Source organism: Herpailurus yagouaroundi, unplaced genomic scaffold (genome assembly GCF_014898765.1).
Source record: "Herpailurus yagouaroundi ecotype Mexico unplaced genomic scaffold, PumYag 160, whole genome shotgun sequence".
Taxonomy (NCBI): domain Eukaryota; kingdom Metazoa; phylum Chordata; class Mammalia; order Carnivora; family Felidae; genus Herpailurus; species Herpailurus yagouaroundi.
In genome coordinates, this window is record NW_024412401.1 from 33,839,427 (window position 1) to 33,864,332 (window position 24,906).

Sequence of the window (24,906 nt, forward strand, 5' to 3'; positions counted from 1 at the left end):
AGAAAAAGCCATACAATCTAATTTTAAAAATAGACTGCAATGATTGTTGCCCAAAAGAGGATATCTGAATATCAATTGCTTATGAATAGATGCTCAATATCATTATTCATTTGGCTAATGCAAATTAAAACTTCATGATCCTCTGAAGGGGTATATAGGAACTCTGTAACTATAACTGCTCAGGAAAAAGTCTATTAATCAAAAAAATTATTAACAAGGAAAAACAATAACAGCAAACTCATAGAAAAGAAGATCAGACCTGTTACCAGAGGTGGAGGGTGGGGGGAGGGAGAACTGGAAGAAGGGGGTCAAAAGATACAAATTTCGGTAATAAAATAAATAAATACTAGGGATGCAGTAGACAACATGAGGACTGTAGCAGATTCTGCTGTAGGATGTATAGGAAAGATGTTAAGAGAGTAGATCCTAAGTGTTCTCGTCACAAGGAGAAACATTTTCTGACCTTTTTTCTTTCCTTCCTTTTTTTCAAAAATTGAATCTGTCAATTATTTCTCAGTAAAACTGGGAAAGAGCCCCCCACGTGATGGTCTATCCTCCCCCCATCACTTGATGTAATTAAAAGTATTAACCTAGCATTAAGAAGGATATAGAGCAACTGGAATTCTCGTTGTTATAAGCATTTTGGAAAGCTGACGGTATTTACTAACGTTGAATGTAAGTAGATCTTATACCCAAACATGCCACTTTGTGAATACCAAAGACCAGCACATTCCTATGTTCATCAAAGGACATGTATGTGAAGATTCTTCGCAGTCGAACTGAAAACAACTCAAATATCCAGTAACTGTAGAATAAAAAATAACTTGTGATGTATTTATGCAATGGAAAACTATCAATGAAAAAGAACAAACTACTGCCACACACAGTAAGGAGGATGAATCTCATAGACATAAATTCGAATTAAAGAAGCTGGATGCAATTGAGGACGTGGACGTGATCTCTGATTCCATTTGTATGAGGTTCAAAAGAAGGCAAAACAAATCTATGGTGATGAAGGGCAGAATGGTGATTGTCTCTGGCAACAGGGAGCCTTCTGGAAGGCTGGATGTTTATTTTCACTATATATACATATATATGTATATATATGTGTATATATATATGTATTTATATATATAAATATATATGTATTTATATATAAACATATATATAAATACATATATAAATATATGTGTATGTGTATAACAGACTCTTTTTCCCTTCCTTCTTTATCTTCTCCCTTCATCCTTGTGTGTCTCTAGAATCTGACAGTTTATTAATTATACATATTTTAGTGTCTGTTTGATTAACTCTACTTCCTTGTGTATTAATACTCTTTCTTGACATTGTTGCTCTTCTCCCAGTGTTGGCTTTCCTCAAATGTTCTTGGCTGCCCACTCTTCTTTGACGTTGGAAGTCCCTGGTAGGCTAATGGTTCAAGTCGCTTCCCATCACTGTGGGGGGGATGGATTATGCGCTCATGGTTGTCCTCCAGCGCGGAGGTTCTTGGACCCCACCCCTTGAGTTTTCTATGAATTTGGGGCTTCAGAATCTGCACTCAGTGCTTCCACCTGGGAGAGATGCTGCTGTCTGTCACTCATTACAGTGAAGGAGGAGGAAGTGCTGACAGGTCTAACTGCTTCTCAAAGTGGTTCTCAAATCTCCGTCTCTAAACCAGCAGTATTAGCATCACCTGGGAACTTACTGGAATTGCAAATTGTCAGGTCTCACCCCAGACAAACTCTGGGGACGAGGTGCAGCAATCTATACTTGGACCCATGCTCCTGGTGACAGTGATGCCCCGTTGAGTTTGAGGACTGCTGTCTTGCAGAGAACCTCAGTTCATTTCCTGGACGATCCCTCTCTTCCTTCACCTTCACTGTTTCCACTGCAGGATGCTTGCAAGCATTTCAAGCTAAGATTTCTTCCTTCCTCTTTCTCAGTCCAATCCCAACTACTTTCTCTCATTCAGAAATTCCTGATAGTTTCTGGTGGGTTATAGCCCCCATTCTTGATTTCCTGTGTTCTAATAGATTTTTATTTTTAATCGTGGTAAAATTTATATGACATAAAAGTTACTATCTTAACTATTTTTTTTTTTTAGTTTTTTAAATGTTTGTGTATTTTTTAGAGAGAGTGTGAGTGGGGGAGGGGCAGAGAGAGAGGGAGACACAGAATCCCAAGCAGGCACCAGGCTCCGAGCTGTCAACACAGAGCCCGATGTGGGGTTCGAACCCACAAACCTTGAGGTCGTGACCTGAGCCAAAGTTGGGTGCTCAACCGGCTTGAGTTACCCAGGGTCTCTGCTATCTTATTTTTTTTTTCAAAATGTTTATTTTTGAGAGAGAGAGAGAGAGAGAGAGACAAATTGCAAATGGGGGAGGGGCAGAGAGAGAGGGAGACACAGAATCTGAAGCAGGCTCCAGGCTCTAAGCTGTCAGCACAGAGCCTGATGCAGGGCTCAAACCCATGAACTGTGAGATCCTGACCTGGGTCGAAGTCGGTTGCTTAACAGACTGAGAAACCCAGGTGCCCCTGTATTTGTCTTTTTGGTGGTTGGTTTATTTCACTTAGCATAATGTCTTCAAATTTTATGTTGGAATTTCCTTTCAAATTTTATGTTGGAATAGATTGAATAATACTCTGTTGTATGTATATACATTTTGTTTTTCCATTCATCCATCAAGGATGCCTGGGTTTCTTCCACTTTTTGTCTATTGTAAATAATCCTGCTGTGAACATGGGTGCACAAATATCTCTTCATGTCCCTGCTTTTAATTCTTTCGGGTATATAGCCAGATGTGGAATAGCTGGATCATGTAGTAATTCTATTTTTGATTTTCTGAGCAACCACCATACTGAGCAACCACCATACTGAGCGACCACAGCAGCTGTACCAGTTTACATTACAACTATGCACAAGGGTTCAAATTCCTCCACATCCTTGCCAACACTTATTATTTTCTTAGTTGTGTTTTGTTTTGTTTTTGATAATAGCCATCCTAACAGATATGAAGTGGTATCCCATCAAAGTTCTGATTTTCATTTCCCTAATGATTAGTGATGTCGAGCCTTTTTTTCATGTGCTTATTAGTCATTTGTATATCTTCCTGGGAGAAATGTCTATTCTAGGACTTTACCTGAATCTGGTTGTTTGCGTTTTTGTTGTTCTTTATATATTCTGGATATCAGTGCCTTAGCAGATGTAATTTACAAATATTTCCTCTCATTCTATCAGCTACCTTGTCGCTCTGTTGATGGTGTCCTTTGATGCATAAAAGTTTTTCATTTTGATGAAGTCCAGTTTGCCTGTTTCTTCTTTTGTTGCTTGTGACTTTGGTGTCTTATCCAAGCAAATCAGTGCCAATTCCAATGGCGTTGAGGCATTGTGTTTTCCTCTCTGAATGCCATCTGGATCCAACCTCTAATAGCAATTTCCAGTTGTCTGCTAGTTGAACATAAATATCTAACTTTTTCCTACTTCTACTCTGCCTCTGCCATTAGTATGGATATTTAAAAAAAAATATTTATTTATTTTGAGAGAGAGAGAGAGTGCACAAAGAGAGGAGGGGCAGAGAGAGAGGGAGAGAGAGAATCCCAAGCAGCTTTCACATTGTCAGCACAGAGCCCAATGTGGGGCTCAAATCCATGACCCATGAGGTCACGAACTGAGCTGAAATCAAGAACCAGATGCTTAACCACCTGAGCCATCCAGGCTCCCTTAGCCATCCAGCTATCCAGCAATTTCTCTATCAGTTCAAAGTGTAGATACAGCTGCTCTCTGATGAAAGGCTAAGGCAGGCTGGAGTAAGGTCAGAAATCGGAATGACCTTGATCTTAACCCTGGTCACACTGAAAGGGGCCTGAGAATAGTAGAATGGGCAGAGCTTTGGGAATAAAGGGAACCTTGCTCAAAATCTTGGGTTACAGCCTGCCTCTGCCCCACACCTAGTGGGGTGACCCTGAGCAAGTTCCACCAATTTGAGTTTCAGTTTTTATCTTTTATCTTTAAAATGGGGATAGTATTACCTACCCTGAGGTGTACTTGTGAGAATGACAGATAATATAAATGTCTCGCTCTTAGAAGCTGGGAACTCTGATGACTGATTACTTGGTTGTCACCCGGTTCACCCCCCTCTACTTGGCCTCTAGCCTGTGAGCATCTCCGGAGGCCAACCTAACACATCTTCCTCTCCAGATCCCAACACCTGATCCCAAGCCTGGTCATTTTAAGGACCTCAGTAGGCATTTGCTCAGCGAGTGATTTAGAAGGTGAAAAAACATTCCCTTGCAACCTGCCTGAAAGTCACATCATGGTCATGGCAAGCAGGTGTGAAGTCTGAGTCTGAGGGATCACGTTGAATGCATTGCACCTTGCACCCTGCTGACTTCCTGCATTTTCCCTCTTTGAATACATTACTTTCCACGTTCTGGATGCCGCATGATGCCCACCTCTTCCTCTCTCTTCTTTCTTGCTGCTGTTTTTTTTTTTTTTTCCCAAGTGGAAATGATCCAGCACCAAAGATAGAATTTTGGAAGAGGTTTTGGTGGACGTGAAAGCCAGTCCCAAATGTTCTGATTTCAGTACTGCAAGTCTGGGGTCTGGGAAACTCTCGATCCTAGGGCTTCCTGAGAACAGTTGGTCACTCTAAACAGACAAGGGGAAGCTGACTGGCAGATACACCGACTACAAGATTGAGATCTTTTGAATTCCCTCTAAAGTTTGGTTAGATAGGTTCTGTAGTGTTCTCACAGGTGACATTGAACTTAGTACTTAGATGAGCATGGTGTAGATAAGATTTTCATTCTGTTTTCATTCAAAGTTTTATTCTTTGTACAAAGCAATCCCACTGGCCACTTAAATTATAGCATGTAATATTTCTTAACACAGTCAAGTGGCTGAAATTGAGACTGGGCCAAAAAATGTATTAATTTTGGATCCTACCTCCTTTTCTAAACCTATTTTCAGACTGCAATTTGCTCTCATCAAAACGAACCATTCTTTGGTGAGGTATTTGCTCAAAGACAGGTCTTTATGAGTAATCTTTAGAGAAAGAGGAAGCAGGTTAATTTTACGCTAAAATCTGTTGGATGCCAAAGGCAGTAGGATATGCAAAAATAGGAGCTTAAGGTGTTTAAAAAAAGACCCACAACTTTTCTTCCCGGTTACTATTTCTGAGTTCAAATTTAGTGGAAGATCATTGCAATCACTTAGCTGGAACATGATCAGGCAGGGAGTTTACATCCTGGTACATTCATTATGATCTCTCACTGGGCCAGTGGCCTCCACATGCTGTTTCCTGGGGTCCAGACCCTCCCTTCTGGTATTAGCCACCCACTCAAAATGTCCAGCTTATTTGTTTTGAATTTTTTAAGTTATTATTATTATTATTATTATTTTTTTTTTTTGAGAGAGAGATGGGGAGAAAGAGAGAGCAAGAGAGCTTGGGAGGGGCAGAAAGAGAGGGAGGGAGAGAATCCCAAGCAGGCTTCATGCTATCAGCGCACAGCCTGGTGTGCGGCTCACAGCTACCAACCGTGAGATCATGACCTTAGCCGACACTTAATTGACAGAGCCACCCGGGTGCCCCCAAATGGACCCGGGTATCCATTTCACTGGCTATTCCACTTCTCCCAGGGTGAATTCCAAAGGCATCCCAGGCTTGCCAGAGACTATCCTCAATGGGTCCTATCAGCTTGCTTCCTGGCTCCCTCCCGGCTTCTTCAGAGCCCTCCCCTTATTCACATAATATAAACTTAAATTGAACAATTTTAAACTGAACAATTCATTAGCACTAGTACGTTTACAATGTTGTGCAACCATCCCTACTGTCTAGTTTTGGAACATTTTCATCACCTTAAGCAGGTTGCTCTCCATTGTCCTCCCCCCACCCCCACCCCCAGTCCCTAGTCACCATCGTTCTGCTTTCTGCCTCCATGGATGGGTCTACTTTGAATATTTCATATAAATGGAATCATACAATATGTGACCTTTGTGTCTAGCTTCTTTTCTGTAATACAGTATTTTTTAAGTATTTATTTTGAGAGAGAGAGAGAGAGAGAGAACATAAGTGTGTGAGGGGGGAGGGGCAGAGATCTAGAGGGAGAGAGAGAATCCCAAGCAGGCTCTGCTTGATCCCTTGAACAGTGACATCATGACCTGAGCTGAAATCAAGAGCTTAACTGACTGAGCCACCTAGGTGCCCCTGTAAGAGGTTCATCTGTGTGGTGGCAGCATTAGAAATCCATGCCTTTTTAGTGGCTGAATAATATTCCATTGAATGAATATACCACATTCTGTTCATTCATTCATCTGTTGATGGACATTTGGACTGTTTCCATCTTTTGGCTCTTGTAAATAGTGCACCCATATACGTGTATTTGTCTGAGGGCCCGTTTTCAATTCTTCTGGGTGTATCCCTGAAAGTGGAATTGCTGGGCCGTATAATAATAATTCTGCATTTAATGTTTTGAGAAACTGCCAGACTGTTTTCCTCTTCTCTCTCGTGTTTCAATGCTACAATATATTCAAGAGAATTTCTGTCATAGTATCATTAGAAGACGCCTTTAATTGTAACAGGCTGTATACGTATCTGAGGGTAGGGTTGATGTCTTATTCTTCTGTGACTCGCAGGTGGGCTGGTATAGGGCTTCCCAGAGAAGGTGCTTAATAAAATGTTTGTGGAATTGGATTGACTACAGAGGGATGAGACACAGTTTTATCCTTGAGGAAAAGGTGGTGTCGGTGGGGAAGCTTTGAATACAAGTAATGAGCTAAGCGGAGGTGGAAGGTGGGTGAGGCACAGAGGAGCTTACCAGCTCATTTGGACAAAGGGAGAGAAACACCAGCGTCATAGAACTAGTAATCCGTATGCCTGGCTTCTGTGGCTGCTTTGCCTTTATCTAACTCATTACGCTTCTCTGGGAAGTTAAATTCCCCTATCAAATGAAAAGATTGCATATTTTAGTGATATTCCATTTTTTGGTTTCCTTTAAAGCAGCGGAAACTTTGTTTTTCCTATGAACTCACAGGGGAAAGCCCCGTGGGGCCGGGGTATGCAGCTTGGGGTATGTGTTTGAGGACAGAGAGCTGAGGCGGAGGCCAGAATGCAGGGCACCCTTTATCCCTGCAGCCCCGAGGATCTTGGCAGAACCCCAGGATTCCAAGATTCCAGCACATTCTGAACCTCCCTCAGTGGCTGTGAGAGACCTCTGTTCTGCAAAGATTAAGAAAGCATGAGTGCACGAAGTACATATTATTTTGTAAAAAATATTTTTTTCAAGCCATAAAGGAGAGCTTAAAGGTTGAGGTAACCACAGAAGCAAGAAAAGAACAAAAGTTCTTTCTTTATGAAAAATTATAGTGAGTAGTATACTTGGTTAAAAAGGGAGTGCCCAATCTCCTTCTCACCTCCTCATCCTTAAAAAGAAAAGATATTGTGGGTTGACTTCATGACAGAATTGTCAAATGTTTTTGCTTTCCTAACCAAACGGATTCCTGCACCATGAGAGCATTTCCTCTGAAAACATCCCGTTCTGAACCCATGCCGAACATGTCAATGGGCAGGCTTAGTCTTGTCCTTACTCTCTGGGTTTCCTTTTCTTTCTGTCTCTCTCTCTTTCCCCGGGAAGTGTTTTGAAAGTGTAACATTTACACTGTACCCTCATGTTGTCTTTTCTCTCTAGTTCTTTGCTTTTGACTTAGCCTGCAAAATTGGGGGTTAGCCGAGTCCCCCAGCCATTTCCTGACACGCCTGTTGCGTTGACAGGCCGTAACCTGTCCCTCAGCAATGGTCACTGCTGACGCTTGCCTTGCTTTGGTCTTACTGAGTTCTTTCTTTCTGTGAAGCTCATTTGTAGGCCACGCTTCTGCAAATATACTGCCTGAACCTCAAAATCTCTTCTCTTTGTTCAGGTTGAGGCACAGAAGTTATTCAGGCACTGAGGCTGAAGATGGTTTACACAGATGTCTGAATTTGCCGGAAAACATGTTGTTCTTAAGGTGAACGTTAAGTGAACATTCCTACTTGCTGTCATAGAAACATAGTTTAAGCAGTGTGACCACAAACATTATTCACATTCTACTATTAACCCTCTCGTTCATATATGTGTGTGTGTTTGTATGTTTGTGTGTGTGTGTATATATATATATATACATATATGTATATATGTATATATATATATACACACACATATATATGTGTATATATATACATACACACATATATATGTGTATATATATACACACACATATATACGTGTGTGTGTATATATATATATATATATTTGGTGGGGAAGGGAGGCTCTTCTTGAAATTCTAGAACTTTTCAAACTGTGTTTCTAAACAATGAGCACCCCTTTGGTGGCATAGTGCTATTATAAAAATAGCAAGGATATTCAGCTTTATTATCCCTCCGATTTTTCCTGCTTAACCTTTGCTTTCATTTCAAAATGGGCATGAATATACACACTGCAATATTTCCACCATCCCTTTAAGTGCTTTGTTAATTTTAAGGGAACTTACGGTTTTCCGGAGTCTGTCCGCCTGACAATAATCCCTCTTGCTCCACCATGATGCCGCCTGACTGATGGAGAATTGAATGCTATAATCCTTTAAAGAGCACTTCAAAAGTGATTTTGGAAAAGCTGAAGTCTGTCTTGTAAACCCCAGAACTTGTCTCCGAAATCTCGCCTCGATCGGCTTCCAAAGTATAATGCAGCATGATTATTTTCCTCCGGGGAAAACCTGTGAAACAGGTCTTCGAGCTCCTTTGGATGTGTCAGAGTTTTAATTGATTCTTTACCATGTCGGTCCACCCCATAATAGCAGTGCTACGCACAGGACGTGTTTTACGGGAATAGTCACCCCGAGCTTAATTTGTTGTTGCACGGCAGGCAGACTATTTCACAATGAAAATAAATCTGTTTTGTGCCCTGAGAATTTCTTTCTGGTGAACTGTACTCTCTTATATAGAGAGCAGAATCCTTTATAGCATCCAGTTAGCTCTGCTGCGGCTACAGGGAAGACATAGTCACTGTTCCTTATCAGTTCTAGAAAAGCATTTTGGTTGAGAAGATGGTTACCCCAGAGCTCTGATCCTTGCGTTCATTTACTTTCTTCTTGCTTCTGGAATCACAAGACAGAGGTGATCCACAGGCCCTTATTATAATCTGTGTAAAGCAACCTCCTATACATTATCTCATTTTGTTCTCATGGTCACATTATAAAGAAGGCAGGGCAGGCATCATTATGCCCATTTTACGGAAATGAGTCCTAAAGGAACTTGCGACCTACTCAGGGAGCCACAGATAATAAGCACCGGGCAAGAACTAGAAAGCAGATACTCTTTTTAGTAATTACTCTTTTCCCTGGAGGACAGCCAGCACTGTTCTACCAGGAACTGGCTGCAGCAGAATTTCTTTCCCCAATACAATTTGTTTATTCATTCAGTCAACAAACACTCGCAGTGAGTATGAATTTGGGAGCTCAAAATTCAAGTCTGCTGAACAAAGGTAGCTTTCTTCTTTTATGACTGCAATTAAATTTCCTCCTGGGTCCTCATTCGTTCCAGTGGTAGAAACGATTCAATTCTAGGCTTTCTCAGCTGGCTCAGGGAACTCCTGTCCCTTTTTTTCCATGATTGTATATAAGTTCAAGCCACTGAAAGTTGTGTGTGTGTGTGTGTGTGTGTGTGTGTGTGTGAGAGAGAGAGAGAGAGAGAGAGAGAGAGAGAGAGAGAGAAAGGGAGAGGACACGTATGGCCTTCATGGGTCTTTCCATCCTGACTGCTATTGAAACGTGTAGCCCATCTGGTTTTCAGACATTTGGAAAGTGCTGGCATTCGTTGTCATGTGGTGTTTATGTCTGTTTGTTTAAACTCGATCTTGAGGCATCTGTAGAACCGTTGGCTGTCTCTCTTCCAGCTAGCTTCTGTGTCCTCCTTGTAAGTGCAGGAGGTGTTTTGTGGCTCTCCTGAGCTACTCGGAGGCTTTGGGGGGACGCCATAGGGCTATCTGAAGCCCGCTTGGCCTAGCCTTGTCATATGTCATTTTTATTCTGAAGCTGCTCCCTCCTATCCTACTGTGCATGGGGGTGGGGAGAGGAGACTGTCTCCCCATCTCCTCAGGTACCACCTCGTGTGAGGCACAGGTCCCTTTGCTTCTAGGATGCACCGAACCAACCTGGGCTGTATGTGATATCCCTAAGCACAAGCATACCCCTCATCCCTGGTCTTAGCATGTGGGGAAGGAGGGCAGTGCACTGTGCTGGCTGACTGGAAGCACGTGTAAGGTGCCACCTCTATGTTTCTTAAAGACCTAAGCAAACACTCTACAATTCTATGATTTCCTTGCTATCCAAGCTGTTTGGTGCTCACAACTTTGGACAACTGATCTGCACTAAGATCCAAGTGGAAAACCAAAGGAAACATAATGATAAAACAATTATAATTTTGTATCTGTGATCTCATTGGCCTTCTCCACCTCAGCGAAAGCTAGTAGGGTTATCTCCCAGTGGCCCCTATAAAACCAGGTGACTCCGTAGCCTCTTCTAGGCACCGTTGCATGCTAAGAAACACCCATCTGGCATCCTGAAATAATCTGAATTTTTACCTCTGCTTCTCAAAGAAGCCCTGAAAGAGAGTAAGTTCATTACATAAAGCAATTTCCCTCCTTCTTCCGTCTTCTCCTTTATCATTTTCTCTCCCCCTTCCTTCCTATTTATCCTATTATCTATCTATCGATCGATCGATCTATCTATCCATCTATCATCCATCAATCTATTCATCCGTCCACCCATTTATCTATCTATTAATCACCTAGATAGATAGGATCTATCTATTAATCATCTATATCTATCTAGCAGGAGCCATAGTGGGAAGACCATGGGATTTGCAGTTAGATCAGGTGAGTTCAGGTGACTCCACCACTTATGAGTGTGTGGCCATGGTCATAACCTCCCTAATTCCAGCTTCTTCATTGGTATAGTGGGGATAATAATAGCATATGCCTCATGGAGCTATGAGGCTTAAGTGAGATAATGCTAGTAAAGCACTTTGCACAGTGTCTGGTACATAGTAGGGTCTTAATAAATGGCAGCTATAGTGGGTATGATGATGGTCATAATTACTGTTGTTATATAGGTAACAAGGCAAAGTCGTCACACTTGTGAGTCAGGTGCGCTGAAGGCTTGGGGAGATGTTGTCAGCTGCTCAGCCATAGTGCACACTCTAAGCCACATCGAAAGCTGCTTTCTATCCTGGAACATGCGTTGAATCAGTGAGATGGATTTGAGTTTGCGGGATCAGGAAATGTGACCGGGAAACGGAGAATGTTGTAGATAACACACTCACATCTCGCTTAGTTAACGTTAGTAGGCAAAGGAAATGAAGAATCCTACATTTTCTAAGATGGTATTTTTCAAAGTTGGAACAGAATCATCTAGTACACTTGTGAAGATGCAGATGCTTGGGCCCCATCCCTGATCTAAGAAATTTGAACTGTGAGAAGGACCTGGGAAACTGCATTTAGCTGGCTCCCCGGGCAATTCTTCCGTTCACCAAAATTTGTGAAACACTTCTCTAGAAAGAAAAGGAAGAAGGTGGGTGTGGGGATGGGAGGGGGAAACAAAAGGAGAGCAGGAGGCAAAACAGGAGAAGAAAGAGAGGAGAGGGGCTACTATTGTGATTTAGAGTATTAACAGCTTCCCTTTGTAAATCTTCACTGGCCTGCCATTACCCACCATGATAAAATAAAACCTGGATTTCACTTCTTACAGATCCTTCAAAAAGTCCATTTAGTCGACCAAAAGTTTTTGAGCCTGGCTGTGGACGAGAACCCTGGAGAGAAACAGAGGACAGAGACACATCCAATGGTGAAGAAAGACATGTACACACACATCCCGTAATTCAGTATAAAGGCGCTGTGACAGAGATATGCATCAAGCATAAATGGAAGGCTGACATAGGGGCACTAAACCCAGATCGGGGAGATCAAGAAATGACTTTTGGGAAGAGAGGTCCCTGGACTGAGTCTTGTAGAGGGTAATCATTCATTACAAAGAGGGGGAAAGAATTAGTAGGGAGAGTGGGAGCCAAAGACTTGCACAGACAACTGGCAGGGTGTGTCCAGATGTGCTGGCTCAGGGTTGCCAGAGGAGGCAGTGCAAGGTGGGAAGCTATTCTGTTAGAACAGCGGTCAGGAGCTACTGTTCCCATGTACCAGCCACATCGCGAAAGGTCCTGTGGGTTGTGTCAAGGAGCTTGATCAGTGAGGAACTAACTACCCAAGAGTGGAAGCAAAAGATGAATTGGCAAGATTCTCATTTGCATTTTGTAATGTGATTTTTTTTCCCCCAGAATGGATAGTTTTATTGATTTTTCTGATTTATACATATGACGCATGCCAGCTGTGAAAATAAAGATAATTCAGAAGGACATAAGGAAGAAAGTAAGTCACTTGGAATTCCAACACCCAGAGAAACTCTGCAATTAACATATGTGCTTATCCTTCTAGACTTTCCTCTAGGGGTGTGTACCTCCACCAACGCATGTACACACAACATATTTTTATTTTTATTTTACTTATTTGTTTATGAGAGAGAGAGCAGAGATAGAGGGAAAGAGCGAAAATCCCAAGCAAGCTCTGCACCAACAGCACAGAGCCCAATGCGGGGCTGAAACTCACAAACTGTGAGATCATGACCTGAGCTGAAATCAAGAGTTGGGCGCTTAACCGACTGAGCCATCTAGGTGCCACTCAACATATTTTTAAATGAGATCATTTCACACACATTGTGAAATACTGCCTTTTAATCCTTTTATCTTGACAATATTGAGTTGACATCTTTCTCTGTCTATAAATACTAATATATACCTTAATCATAATTTCTAATAGCTCCATTACTCACTTCCGACCTTTTTTTCCCACTCTCTCCATGTTTCATGGTCCTCTTCCCACTTGGCCTCGGTCTAAGTATCAATTCGGGGTCTCAGCACTCAATTCCATCAGGCGGCTGGAGATGCTCCATTGTGTGACCTTGAGTCTGGTAGGGCTTCTGTGATGGTTAATTTTATGTGTCACATAATTTATTTGCTTGGGCCATGGGGTGCCAAGATATTTGGTTAAACATTATCCTTCGTGTGTCTGTGAGGATGTTTTGGGATGAGATTAACATTTGAATCAGTAGACTGTGTGAAACAAATTGCCTTCCCCAAAATGGTGGGTCTCACCTAATCCATTGAAGGTCTGAAATAGAACAAAAAGGAGGGGGAAGGGAGATTTTGCTCTGTCTGCCTGACTGTCTTCAAGCTGGGACATCAGTTTTCTCTTGCCTTTGGGCTGTAACTCACATTGGAATTTATACCGTTGGTTCTCCAGTTTCTTAGGCCTTCAGACTTGGGCTAGAACTATGCCATTGGCTCTCTCCTTGGTCTCTAGCTTGTCAACTGCAGATCTTGGGATTTTTCAACCTCTATAATAAATCTCTTATAATAAGTTCATATACATATGTATATATGCTTTTAAGTATTTATATGTTGTTTTTTAAAAAATTATTTTTAATGTTTGTTTATTTTTTTTATTTTTTATTTTCAATGTTTATTTATTTTTGGGACAGAGAGAGTCAGAGCATGAACGGGGGAGGGGCAGAGAGAGAGGGAGACACAGAATCGGAAACAGGCTCCAGGCTCTGAGCCATCAGCCCAGAGCCTGACGCGGGGCTCGAACTCACGGAGCGCGAGATCGTGACCTGGCTGAAGTTGGATGCTTAACCGACTGCGCCACCCAGGCGCCCCTGTTTGTTTATTTTTAAGAGAGACAGAGCACGAGTTGGGGAAGGGCAGAGAGAGAGAGGGAGACACAAAATCCAAAGCAGGCTCCAGGCTCTGAGCTGTCAGCACAGAGCCTGACATTGGGCTCGAACTCACAGACTGTGAGATCATGACCTGAGCCAAAGTTGGACGCTTAACCAACTGAGTCACACAGGCGCCCCTATATGTTCTCTTTCTCTGGAGAACTCTGCATAATGCAACTTCCTGCCTTGTTCCTCTGTGTCTTCCTGGCCCACCATCTCCTCTATCCCCAAATCCCTTGCTTTGTCCCCTCGGTCATAGCAACATGGATCTTAGTAATGTTCTTCCCGTCCTAACGCTCACCTGCTTAATATTTCTGTGGCTCCCTATGGCCTTCAGGATGAAGTCCCAGTTTTCCTAGGCTGGACCAGGAAGCTTTCTGGTCCACTGTTCCAGTCTCATCCCCCGCCCTTCTCATCATCCATCACCTGCAGCCACTCCTCCTTAGACCTGCCTGTGTTTCCTGCTTCTTGTTTCCCTGCTGTTGCTCACACTGTTCCTGCTGCCTGGAATGCCCTCACCCTTGAAATGTATCTGGTTCACCTGGCTGACTCCAATTCATCCTTTAGAACTCCACTCAGTCATCACATCCTCCAGAATGGTCTGACATTAACTTAGCCTGGATTAGCTATCCACTTCTCTTGTCGTTCCGAGAATACTCTGTGTTTCCTTCTGTTGTTTCTTTTGTCAGGTTGTGTTAGCAGGATCTCATGTGTCGGTCTTCCTCATTGGATTATAAGCTCCTTCACTCATGTGACTTTGTATTTCTCGACCCTTAAATGTCATTGACACTGAGTATATGTTTGCTGAATGAACAAACCCACATTTTTGTAGAGGGGGCTCTTCAAGAGCCATCCCACTCTTCCCATACCACCTACCCTGGTGGCTCAGATCTCCGCCCTGTGGGTCTATGCCGATTGCTGCTTTTTGCTGCCTAGATGGGCACCTGGACCTTGTACTTAGTTTGGACCTTGGCTTGTGACGCTTACTTCTGCCTCTGCCTTCCCTCTCTTACTGATCTTCTGGTCTGGACTCCTATGTCTACCCTTGCCAATGAGCCAGTAATGCCCCATCATCTGGGTCTGTTTGAACTCCAAGGCCCAGCCCTCTCCATCCAGTCCATCTTATCACCTTAACAAAACAAACAAAAAAAAAACAAATAAAAAAAACCCCAAAACAAAAAAAACACCTCAGCCATTTCCATATTCCCTGTTTAACTTCATAGACATTGAACATTATCATTAATGTTATTCGACTCTAATAACACCTTGACAGAAAATGTCCTTCAGGGCAGAACAACAAATCTGTGCATTCGTGTGGGTATGTGAAGTTTACAAGGTGCATCCACCCGATTGGATTCATTCAATCCTCCTAACAACCTTGCACAGTGGGTTATTATCCCCATTTTACAGATGGGGAGACTGAGGCTCAATGTATTTAAGTGAGCTGCTTGAGGGCTCACAACCAGGAAGTAACAGAGCATGAACTTTGGTTGAGATCATTGGATTCCAAAGCTTTGAACTCTTTGGAGTTCACCATGGTATTAAAACATTAGGTATATCTGATTGTAAGCTTAAAAATATGCCCTCTCCAAATCTATCCTCTATACTACTATTAACATAATTTTTTAAAAACTTAGATTTAGATCAGATTTCTTCCCTGATTATAATTATATAGTGGACGCTGGTCCCTCATCTAGTTGCACGGGGTTCTGTTGGATCTCTGACCTCAGTCTTACCCCACATTGTAGCAATCTCCACCAGGTACCTTGTTCTAAAGGCCGGTGGTGTTCCAGCCTTGGTGCTCTTTGACTTAATCTTCCACTTCCACTGCATCTCCACTTTGCCTGGCCAGTACTTCCTTCCTATCTAGCTCAGGTGTCACTTTTACTCTGGACCCGTGTTTAACACACCCCATCCTCACTCTCCCTATTACCTGCTTCGGAGAGCCATTGAGTGAGTCACGCATTTTTGTCCCAGCACCTCTAACCATTTGTGGTTTTGTTTTGATTATCTGTCTGCCTCTCCTTGAAGACCTCTATATTCCTTCTGGTTAAAAATGAGGCCCAGGTCCTCCTGTGTTTATAGACACAGCCCTTAGCACAAGCCTGGTGCAGAGTAAAAGTGGGAAGTGGGAAGGCAAAGGCGGGAACATTAGGATGTGTCCTGCTGTGGTCTGTGCAAATCCTGGCAGGGATTTGGGGAAGGAAGCCTTCAGTCCATCAGTCGTGCTGCTGCCTGAGGCATCTTCCACAAAATTGACCACATCAGATCCAGGATACGATCTCGTGGTTTCCTGTAAGTTGACCTCCCAAGCATGGTATGCAAGGCATTCTGTATCTGTCCCGGTCCACCTCCCTGGCTATCCCAACCTGCCCCTCTCCCGCACTTCAGCCACACCCAGCTCCTTGACCTTTCTAAGCTCACTCAGGTGCTCAGGTGGGTTGAGTTGCCCTTCCTCTTGGCATGCAGTGCCTGGCACCTGCAAGGCACCTTCCTCCCCTCCCTGCAGGAACACCGCCAAACACCCCCCTGGTCCATCATTGCTTCCTTTGTGATTGCTCAAAGACTTCCTCAGATGTCTTACACTGTCTTTTTCTGTTTCTTTTCCTCATCATTGCCATCTGCCTATTTAGAACAGCAACCCTCATTTCTCTGTAGCCACTTACCCGGCTTTATTTTTCTTCATAGCTCTTAACACAACCCGACATTTTCTGAGGTATTCATTTTTTCCATGTTATTGTGTGTCTCCTCCCACTAGAAAGCAATGCATCCAGGGGCGCCTGGGTGGTGCAGTCGGTTAAGCGTCCGACTTCCGCCTTCAGCCAGGTCACGATCTCGCGGTCCGTGAGTTCGAGCCCCGCGTCGGGCTCTGGGCTGATGGCTCGGAGCCTGGAGCCTGTTTCCGATTCTGTGTCTCCCTCTCTCTCTGCCCCTCCCCCGTTCATGCTCTGTCTCTCTCTGTCCCAGAAATAAATAAACGTTGAAAAAAAAAAAAAATCTTTAGAAAGCAATGCATCCAAATTCCCAGTAGATATTTATCTTAGGGATTAAAGAACAGCAACAACAAAATGGCAGTTTCTTGGAATTCTTGGGGATTCTTCAACTCATGTTATTCTTTTTGAAAATCTGAAAAGTAATTTTTCATAACCTTATTTGTTTTAAAATGATGAGTGACCATAATAGTAAACAAGGAATCATTTTTCTGTGATAGGGTTATACCCAAAATTTCAGAGATTTTCTGTTTAAAAAACCTGACATACTAAAAAATACAAAGCTTGTTAATTATAAATCAATGTGTTGTGATAAGATTGTATATTTCAGTAACATACAAAAACGATTTTAATCTGATATTTTATTTTTTATTAAAAAAAATTGTTTTTAACGTTTATTTTTGAGACAGGGAGAGACAGATCATGAACAGGGGAGGGTCAGAGAGAGGGAGACACAGAATCTGAAACAGGCTCCAGGCTCTGCGCTGTCAGCACAGAGCCTGACGCAGGGCTCGAACTCACGGACCGCGAGATCACGACCTGGGCCGAAGTCGGCTGCTTAACCGACTGAGCCACCCAAGGGCCCCTGTTCTGTTTCTTTAAAGAACAAAGATCGGGGCGCCTCAGTGGCTCAGTCAGTTAAGCGTCTGACTTCAGGCTCAAGTCATGATCTCACAGCTCATGAGTTTGAGCCCCGCGTCGGGCTCTGTGCTGACAGCTCAGAGCCTGGAGCCTACTTCTGCTTCTGTGTCTCCCTCTCTTTCTGCCCCTAATCCACTCGCATTCTGTCTCTGTCTCTCTCAAAAATAAACATTAAAAAAATTAAAAATAAAATAAAAGGTTAAAGGAGAACATTAACACAAATTACTTTTTTATTCATCCTATGATGCATATTCCAGAGGTAAAATATTTTTTCGTGTTTCATTGATTTGGTTAAGAGTGAATCCAGAAGTATCTTCAAGTTGGGTACATATTGTTTCATACAAGCTCATTTTCTTAATAAGCTTTGTCTGTCTACTTCTTTCACATCAAATATCACCTCCTCAGAGAAGGCTGTGTAGACTGCATGGTTCAAAATAGCAGTGCCTCACTACTGGCTTTGCCTTGCTCCCCCTTCTTCCCTGCCAACGAGAGACAGCTAAGTGCTAAGAGAAGAGAAGCAACAATCTGTCAAGTTTTAACCGGGCAGGCCCTCAGAATTCTACAAATCCCGTATGAGTCAACCCTGTGAGAGGGCTGCTGACCCTTCTGCAAGTAGCCAGAGCAATAGTAATAAATAGTAACAGTCATAGCAAAAATAAAAGCTATTTTTTAAAGGATATTTGGTTTGGTTCTGTGTGGGTTTTATTTTTTTTTAAGTTTATTTATTTATTTTGAGAGAGAGAGAGAGAGAGAGAGAATCCAAGCAGGCTCTGGGCTGTCAGTGAGCCCGCCTGATGCGGAGCTTGATCTCACGAACCCCGAGATCGTGACCTGAGCTGTAATCAAGAGTAGGAAGCTTAACTGACTGAGCTACCCAGGTGCCTCCTGTGTGGGTTTTTTTTTTTTAATTTACTTTTAGTTTTTACTTTTTTAATTTAAATAATTAACAGACAGTGTTATCTTCGTTTCAGGTGTACAATAATCGTGCTTCAACAATTCTCTGTATTACTCAGGGCTCATCCTGATAACCGTGCTCTTAATCCCCTTCACCTATCTCACCCATCCCCCCACTCCCCTCCCCTCTGGTGACCATCAGTTCGTTCTCTATAGTTAAGAATCTGTCTTCTGGTTTGTCTCTCTCTCTTTTTTTTTTCTTTGTTAATTTGTTTTGTTTCTTAAATTTCACATATGAGTGAAATCATATGATATTTGTCTTTCTCTGATTGACTTGTTTCGCTTAGCTTTGTACTCTCTGGATCCTTCCATGTCGTTGCATATGGCAAAATTTCATTCTTTTTTATGGCTGAATAATATTCCATTATATATATATATACCACATCTTCATTATCCATTCATCTATCGATGGACACGGGGCTGCTTCCATAATTTGGCTATTGTAAATAATGCTGCAATAAACAGAGGGGTGCGTATATCCTTTCTAATTAGTGTTTTTGTTTTCTTCAGGTAAATACCCAGAAGTAGAATTACTGGATTATATGGTAGTTCTATTTTAAATTTTTTTAGGAACTTCCGTACTGTTTTCCACAGTGGCTGCACCAGTTTGCATTCCCACCAACAGTGCACGAGGGTTCCTTTTTCTCCACATCGTTGCTAATGCTTTTTCTTGTGTCTTTTAGTCATTCTGATAGGTGTGCGGTGGTATCTCAGGGTGATTTTGATTTGCATTTCTCTGATGATGAGTGATGTTGAGTGTCTTTTCATGAGTCTGTTGGCCATCTGTATGTCTTCTTTGGAGAAATGTCCGTTTACATCTTCTGTCCATTTTTAATTGGATTATTTGTGTGTGTGTGTGTGTGTGTGTGTGTGTGTGTGTGTGTGTTGAGTTGTATAAATTCTTTATATATTTTGGATATTAATTCCTTATTGGATGTATCTTTTGCAAATATATTCTCCCAGTGGGATGTCTTTTAGTTTTGTTGGTTTTTTCCTTTGCTGTACAGGGCTTTTCATTTTGATGTAGTATTAATTGTTTATGTTTTGCTTTTGTTTCCCTTGCCTCAGGAGACATATCTAGAAAAATATGGCTATGGCCAATGTCATAGAAATTGCTGCCTGTGCTCTCTTCGACGACTTTTATGGTTTCACGTCTCACATTTAGGTCTTTCATCGATCTTGAGTTTATTTTTGTGTAGCCTATAAGAAAGTGGTCCAGTTTCATTTTTTTGCATGCAGCTGTCTAGTTTTCCCAACACCACTTGTTGAAGAGATTTTTTTTCCTATTGCATTTTCTTGCAAAAGCTTTTTTTTTTTTTTTTTTTTTTTCCTGCTCTTATGGACCAGGCACTTGGGCGGCTGAGTCGGTTGAGCGTCTGACATCGGCTCAGGACATGATCTCAGAGTCCATGAGTTTGAGCCCCATGTCGGGCTCCATGCTGACAGCTCAGAGCCTGGAGCCTGTTTTGGACTCTGGGTCTCCCTCCTCTCTGCCCTTCCCCCACTTGAGCTCTGTCTCTCTCTCAAAAATAAATAAAACATTGAAAAAATATTTTAGCTTACTAACTCTATGGGAGTAGGTAGAATTATTGTCTCCCATCTTATCAATAAGTTTACAGAGGTTAAATACCTTGCCCAAGGCCATGCAGCTAGGAAGTGGGAGAGCCAGGATTTGAATCCAGAATGCTTGATTCTGCATCGCATACTTTCCACGATGACATCTTACTGCCTCCGGAACAATTTTATTCTATGCATACTATACGGTGCATACCATGGTGTATGTTTCTAGGAGGAAGGTAGGTATGGACTCACCGCCCCCACCCCATGCTAACTACGTGGCACAGAAGAGGGCTGTGTCTGGTTTTCGGACCTTCCGACTTGAGTTTTTCTAAGACAGGGTCCAGAAATAAACCATGAAGGTGGGACAGTCAGGGACCGGGGAACAAGCCCCAAGTGAAAAATGTTATGCACCTGGGGTACTTCCTGTTGGCTGTTCTTGCTGAATTGCTTCTCTTACAGAGCAGAACCAGGATGTGGCCCAATGGACAAGCCAGACTTAAAACCAATAGCTGCAGGGGCGCCTGGGTGGCTCAGTCCGTTGAGCCTCCAACCTCAGCTCAGGTCATGATCTCAGGGTTTGTGAGTTTAAGCTCCACATCGGCCTCACTGCTGACAGCGCAGAGCCTGCTTTGGATCCTCTGTGCCCCTCTCTCTCTGCCCCTCTCCTGCTCATTCTCTCTCTCTCTCAAAAAAAACATAAAAAACTTTAAAAAAAAACATAAAAAACTCCAATAGCTGCAGCCATACCTGGTGGATGTGCAAAAATGAACAGAGGCTCCACAAACCTGAAAAACAGCCTCCTGAACAATGAGCTGCCTGAGCTGCTTGCCAATATCCACCAAACACGACGAGGCGCTTTTCTGTCCCTTATTAACATAATGGACCTCAGTAGAACCTGAGTGGGAACTGTCCGTGGGAACTTTCTCTACATAAGCGGGGCCTCCCGGTTGTTAGGGAGGCCAACCTAACCACTCACTCTCTGTTGGTGCTGTGTCTCCCTTCAGTAGGCGCTGTTGACCCAATAAAGCCCTGCCTGTGCCTTTGACCTATGGGTCAGCCTCATCTCTATCCTTGTCAGGTCCAAGAACCCGGCTATGGTAACAAAAGGAGAGGCTGAGAGCCTGTTGATACTTGCTGGGGGTCGGGGTGGGGAGGGTGGGGTGGATGAGAAAGGATGTGATTGCTTCCCAGCTTTGTTCAGGTCTCTGCTCAGACGAGAGCCCTTCCCGGATCACCCTGTTTTAAACAGCAGCCCAGTTGCTCTGGTCCTTGTTTGAGTTTTGATCTTAGCACTTATTGCCACCTGACATTTTCTGATACACTGATTTCTCGCCATAAGCCACTGTTTCCCCCGTAGAGAATAAAAACTCCATGAGCTAAAGGGTATTGTCCGGCACTCTCTCTCCAGGGATGAGAAGAGTGCCTAGCAGAGTACAGTTTCAATATATTTGTTGAGTGAATAAATAAATCTGAGTCCCCCATATTCTCATGTGTTGATATCTTATTCTAGTCCTTGCTCATGAACAGATCCAATTTGTATATACTCACAGCAATACCATGGAGTGAATTTTACATCCAAAATTTTCCATTGGTATTGGGCCATGCCTATTTCTGTTTTGCTGTATTTAAACCTTACCGTCCTCTTTCCTTTCCCATCTCCACTCTCCCAAAGGCAATTCCTATTAAAAGTCTACCCCCCCTCCCCCCCGCCAGGGGCACCTGGGTGGCTCCGTTAAGTATCCAACTTTGGCTCAGGTCATGATCTCATGGTTTGTGAGTTTAAGCCCCACATGGGGCTCTCTGCTGTCAGCACAGAGCCTGCTTCAGATCCTCCGTACCCCCCTCTCTCTCCCCTCCCTGGCTTGCACTCTCTGTGTCTCTCAAAAATAAATAAACAGTAAAAAAAAAGGTCTATTCCTCCACATCTTTCTCCTTGGTTAAATAATCATGTACACATACCAAATATGTACATGTTGGTTTTTTCATTGTTTTACAAAATGGATGTTTTGTATATCTCTTGCATCTACCTTTGTCACTTAACTATATAATGGAAATTCTTCCAGGTTAAGATATAGAATAACCATTAAAAAAAACGTAATATTTCATGGTATAACTGTTTCAGCACTTTATACTGTATTTCTTACTGATGGGCATTTTGATTGTTTTCCATTTGTTACCATTTCTATCAATCCCACAATTTGTATTCTTACATGTGTATTCTTTCAACTTGGAGCTTCGTTTCTATTTGTTACATTCCGTAAGTGGGATTTCTAGAGTATGAAGGTGTGGGGTCAGAGTAGATTTGCTAGATTACTTCCCTAAAGAGCTATCGCAATTCACATTCTATCAGCAAAGCCCAAGAATGCTCTTTCTCTCTCCAACCCTTTGTGGGGACATAAACCTTCTCTGGACTTCTCAGCATTCCTGTAAAAAGCTCTAGCTTCCTGAGACAGAGGAATGTGTGCGGTATAAAGGCAGGGAATGTTTGACGTCACTTCTCCTAGGCACATTTTGCTTTTCACACACTATGAGAATTACATCTGTAGCCTTGTGTTAATTTCTCTAGTTTAAAGGGGTAATAAAACTTCTCTTATCTCCCCAAGAGAGACAAATGATTATAGCCTGGACTAGATTTCTGTTAAGCTTCCAAAGTGTCAGGAATACTGGACTGCTCTCTCCCAGGTATTTACATTTCAAAAGGAATGAAGCCCAGACCTTGGTGACATCTTTTGGTTGTAAAAGCTTGAGACACTGGGTTTAGCTGGCCCTTGGAGAGATGTTTTTATGTTCCAAAGGTTAGAGCGAGAATCTAGGACCCTTCCCATCCCTTTCCAAAAAGCAAAGGTTTTTTTTTTTTCTCCCGCCTTTGTAGAGAGGAGGGGATGGTTGCCTCTCTCCTATGTGCAAATAGAGGAAATCCTTTTTCCCATCCCTTGTCAATGGAGTGAAACCTGCCACTCATGAGAGAATTACTGTGGCTGTCATAGCATCACCGATGGGTCTAGTGTCAGGGACTGATCCTGCAGTTTACTCTGACCATTCATCTGCTTGCATCAGTAAAGAATGCTTTCCCCCATCCAAGTGCCTTGTGTTTCTATGGTATTCATACATATAAAGTGCAAAAACTATGCAAGTGGGATAACATTCCAGACCCGTTGCAGTTCTTGACAAAACATCTTGCCAGCACTGGGAATGATCATTATTTTTAATATTTTGCCAATCTAATGGGTGAGAATTGGCTTCTCATACTTACTTGCATTTTATTTCACCAGCAGTCAGTGAAATTGGACACATTCCATTTTAGATACTTCACTTATCTTGTGGGTGTATCTCTGTATGAGTGTGAGCATTGCCTTTTCATAAATTCTGCCCATTTTTCAAGGTTTTCATTGAGAATTTTCTTATCAGCTTGTGTGGGATGTTTTTATGGCAGCAGAACAGACGGACGATGGCTCACGAGCAAATGTTTTGCAAATACTTTTACTTACAGTCAACCTTTCTTCATGGCATTGTCCTCATCCTACTTATCTTCCTTCAAGCCTTTGTCTGCTTTCTATGTGTTATCAGATAGGAAAAGGGTCCTTACTGCCTGCTATTTGCACGTCTAAAGGGTATCCCAAGTCCAGCCTCCTAGATGCGAGAGGGACCAGAGTCACATGGACAGAAGCCCTACCTGAGGGGCTGACGATAGGGAAGGTGTGCCCATTGGAAATGTCCTGTCATACTACGTCTGATATGGAGAAGCAAACCCAGAGGAAGGGACATAGTCAGTTTCTCTGCTGGAGACGATACCCAAGGAAAAGAGACAATCATGGTCGGGGTCACAGCAGCTTGGGGCTTGGAATGTACATACAATACAATACTGGCTTAGGCCACCAAGAACTGGCTTAGGAAGAGCTTTGACATCTTGACTTCTACTTCGTCATGGGGCAACTGGCATGGGTCAGAGGTCATGATGGTGACCTCTCCTCACCCCCCCTGGAGTATGGGGTTGGGGGGTGGAGGTCACAGAAAAATAAGCTAAGCAGGACCTGCAGCCAGCAGGAAAAGACTAGTGTCAGGAGGCTATGTTTGGACCAGAGATGGACAGCTTGCAACATGGAGCTGGCTGCTGAGGCCGAGATAGGGAAAGCAGGGGGTAGCCTCCATGCTGGGTCCTGAGAGTGGGGGATTCACAGGAAAGGAACTGGGTATCCTGGGGGGAGTGTGGCTCTGATGTTATAGGAGGCCCAGCCTAGATGCTGCTGGGGGTGAGGAAGGGGGACAACAGGCCGTGTGCTCAGAACATTCCTTCAGCAAAGTTTATTTGTAGAAAGAAACCACATGGTAGCTGACCAGAGAATGAGGTTGCTTTTCCAGATGTAAGCTCCAAGTGTAGAGAAGCCAAGAGGAATCCAGAGCTTAAGGAAAACCCTAAACCCCCAGAAGCCAGCAAAGGCCTTGTTTCCAAGGACAGTTGGCTATCACATAACAGGCTTGGGGGCCGAGAGCACACTCTGATTCCGGTGAAATATCAGTGATGTCCAAGCTGCCCCTTTGCCTGGGGCCACAGCTGGGGACCTCGTTCACTGCAGGTTTCCTGCTGGGCAGCCAGTGTGTGTACGGGGAGGCCGGGACATGCATTCTTAGTGCTCAAATCTCATTCTTGTGACTCTGTGATGAGCCTTCATGCTGCACTCCTGGAGACTGAAGAGAGATGGCAGAAAGCAAAGAACACAGGTCGGGGTCATGCTTCCCTAAAGAAGCATTTGGAGGGGCGCCTGGGTGGCCCAGTTGGTTAAGTGGCCGACTTCGGCTCAGGTCATGATCTCGCGGTCCGTGAGTTCGAGCCCCGCGTCAGGCTCTGTGCTGACAGCTCGGAGCCTGGAGCCTGTTTCAGATTCTGTGTCTCCCTCTCTCTCTCTGACCCTC

The 24,906-nt window shown here is 43.2% G+C and overlaps 1 protein-coding gene across 1 annotated transcript in view; it reads right to left on the reverse strand.

Moving 5' to 3' along the window:
- The window catches only part of PTPN3 (protein tyrosine phosphatase non-receptor type 3), a 146,019-nt gene extending 137,301 nt beyond the window's left edge, over nt 1–8,718 (reverse strand). The window contains exon 1 of the mRNA XM_040481921.1: nt 8,522–8,718. Coding sequence (XP_040337855.1) covers nt 8,522–8,570 — 49 coding nt within the window. The 5' untranslated portion in view covers nt 8,571–8,718. The remainder of the gene's footprint in view (nt 1–8,521) is intronic.
- Between the last annotated feature and the right edge of the window lie 16,188 nt (nt 8,719–24,906).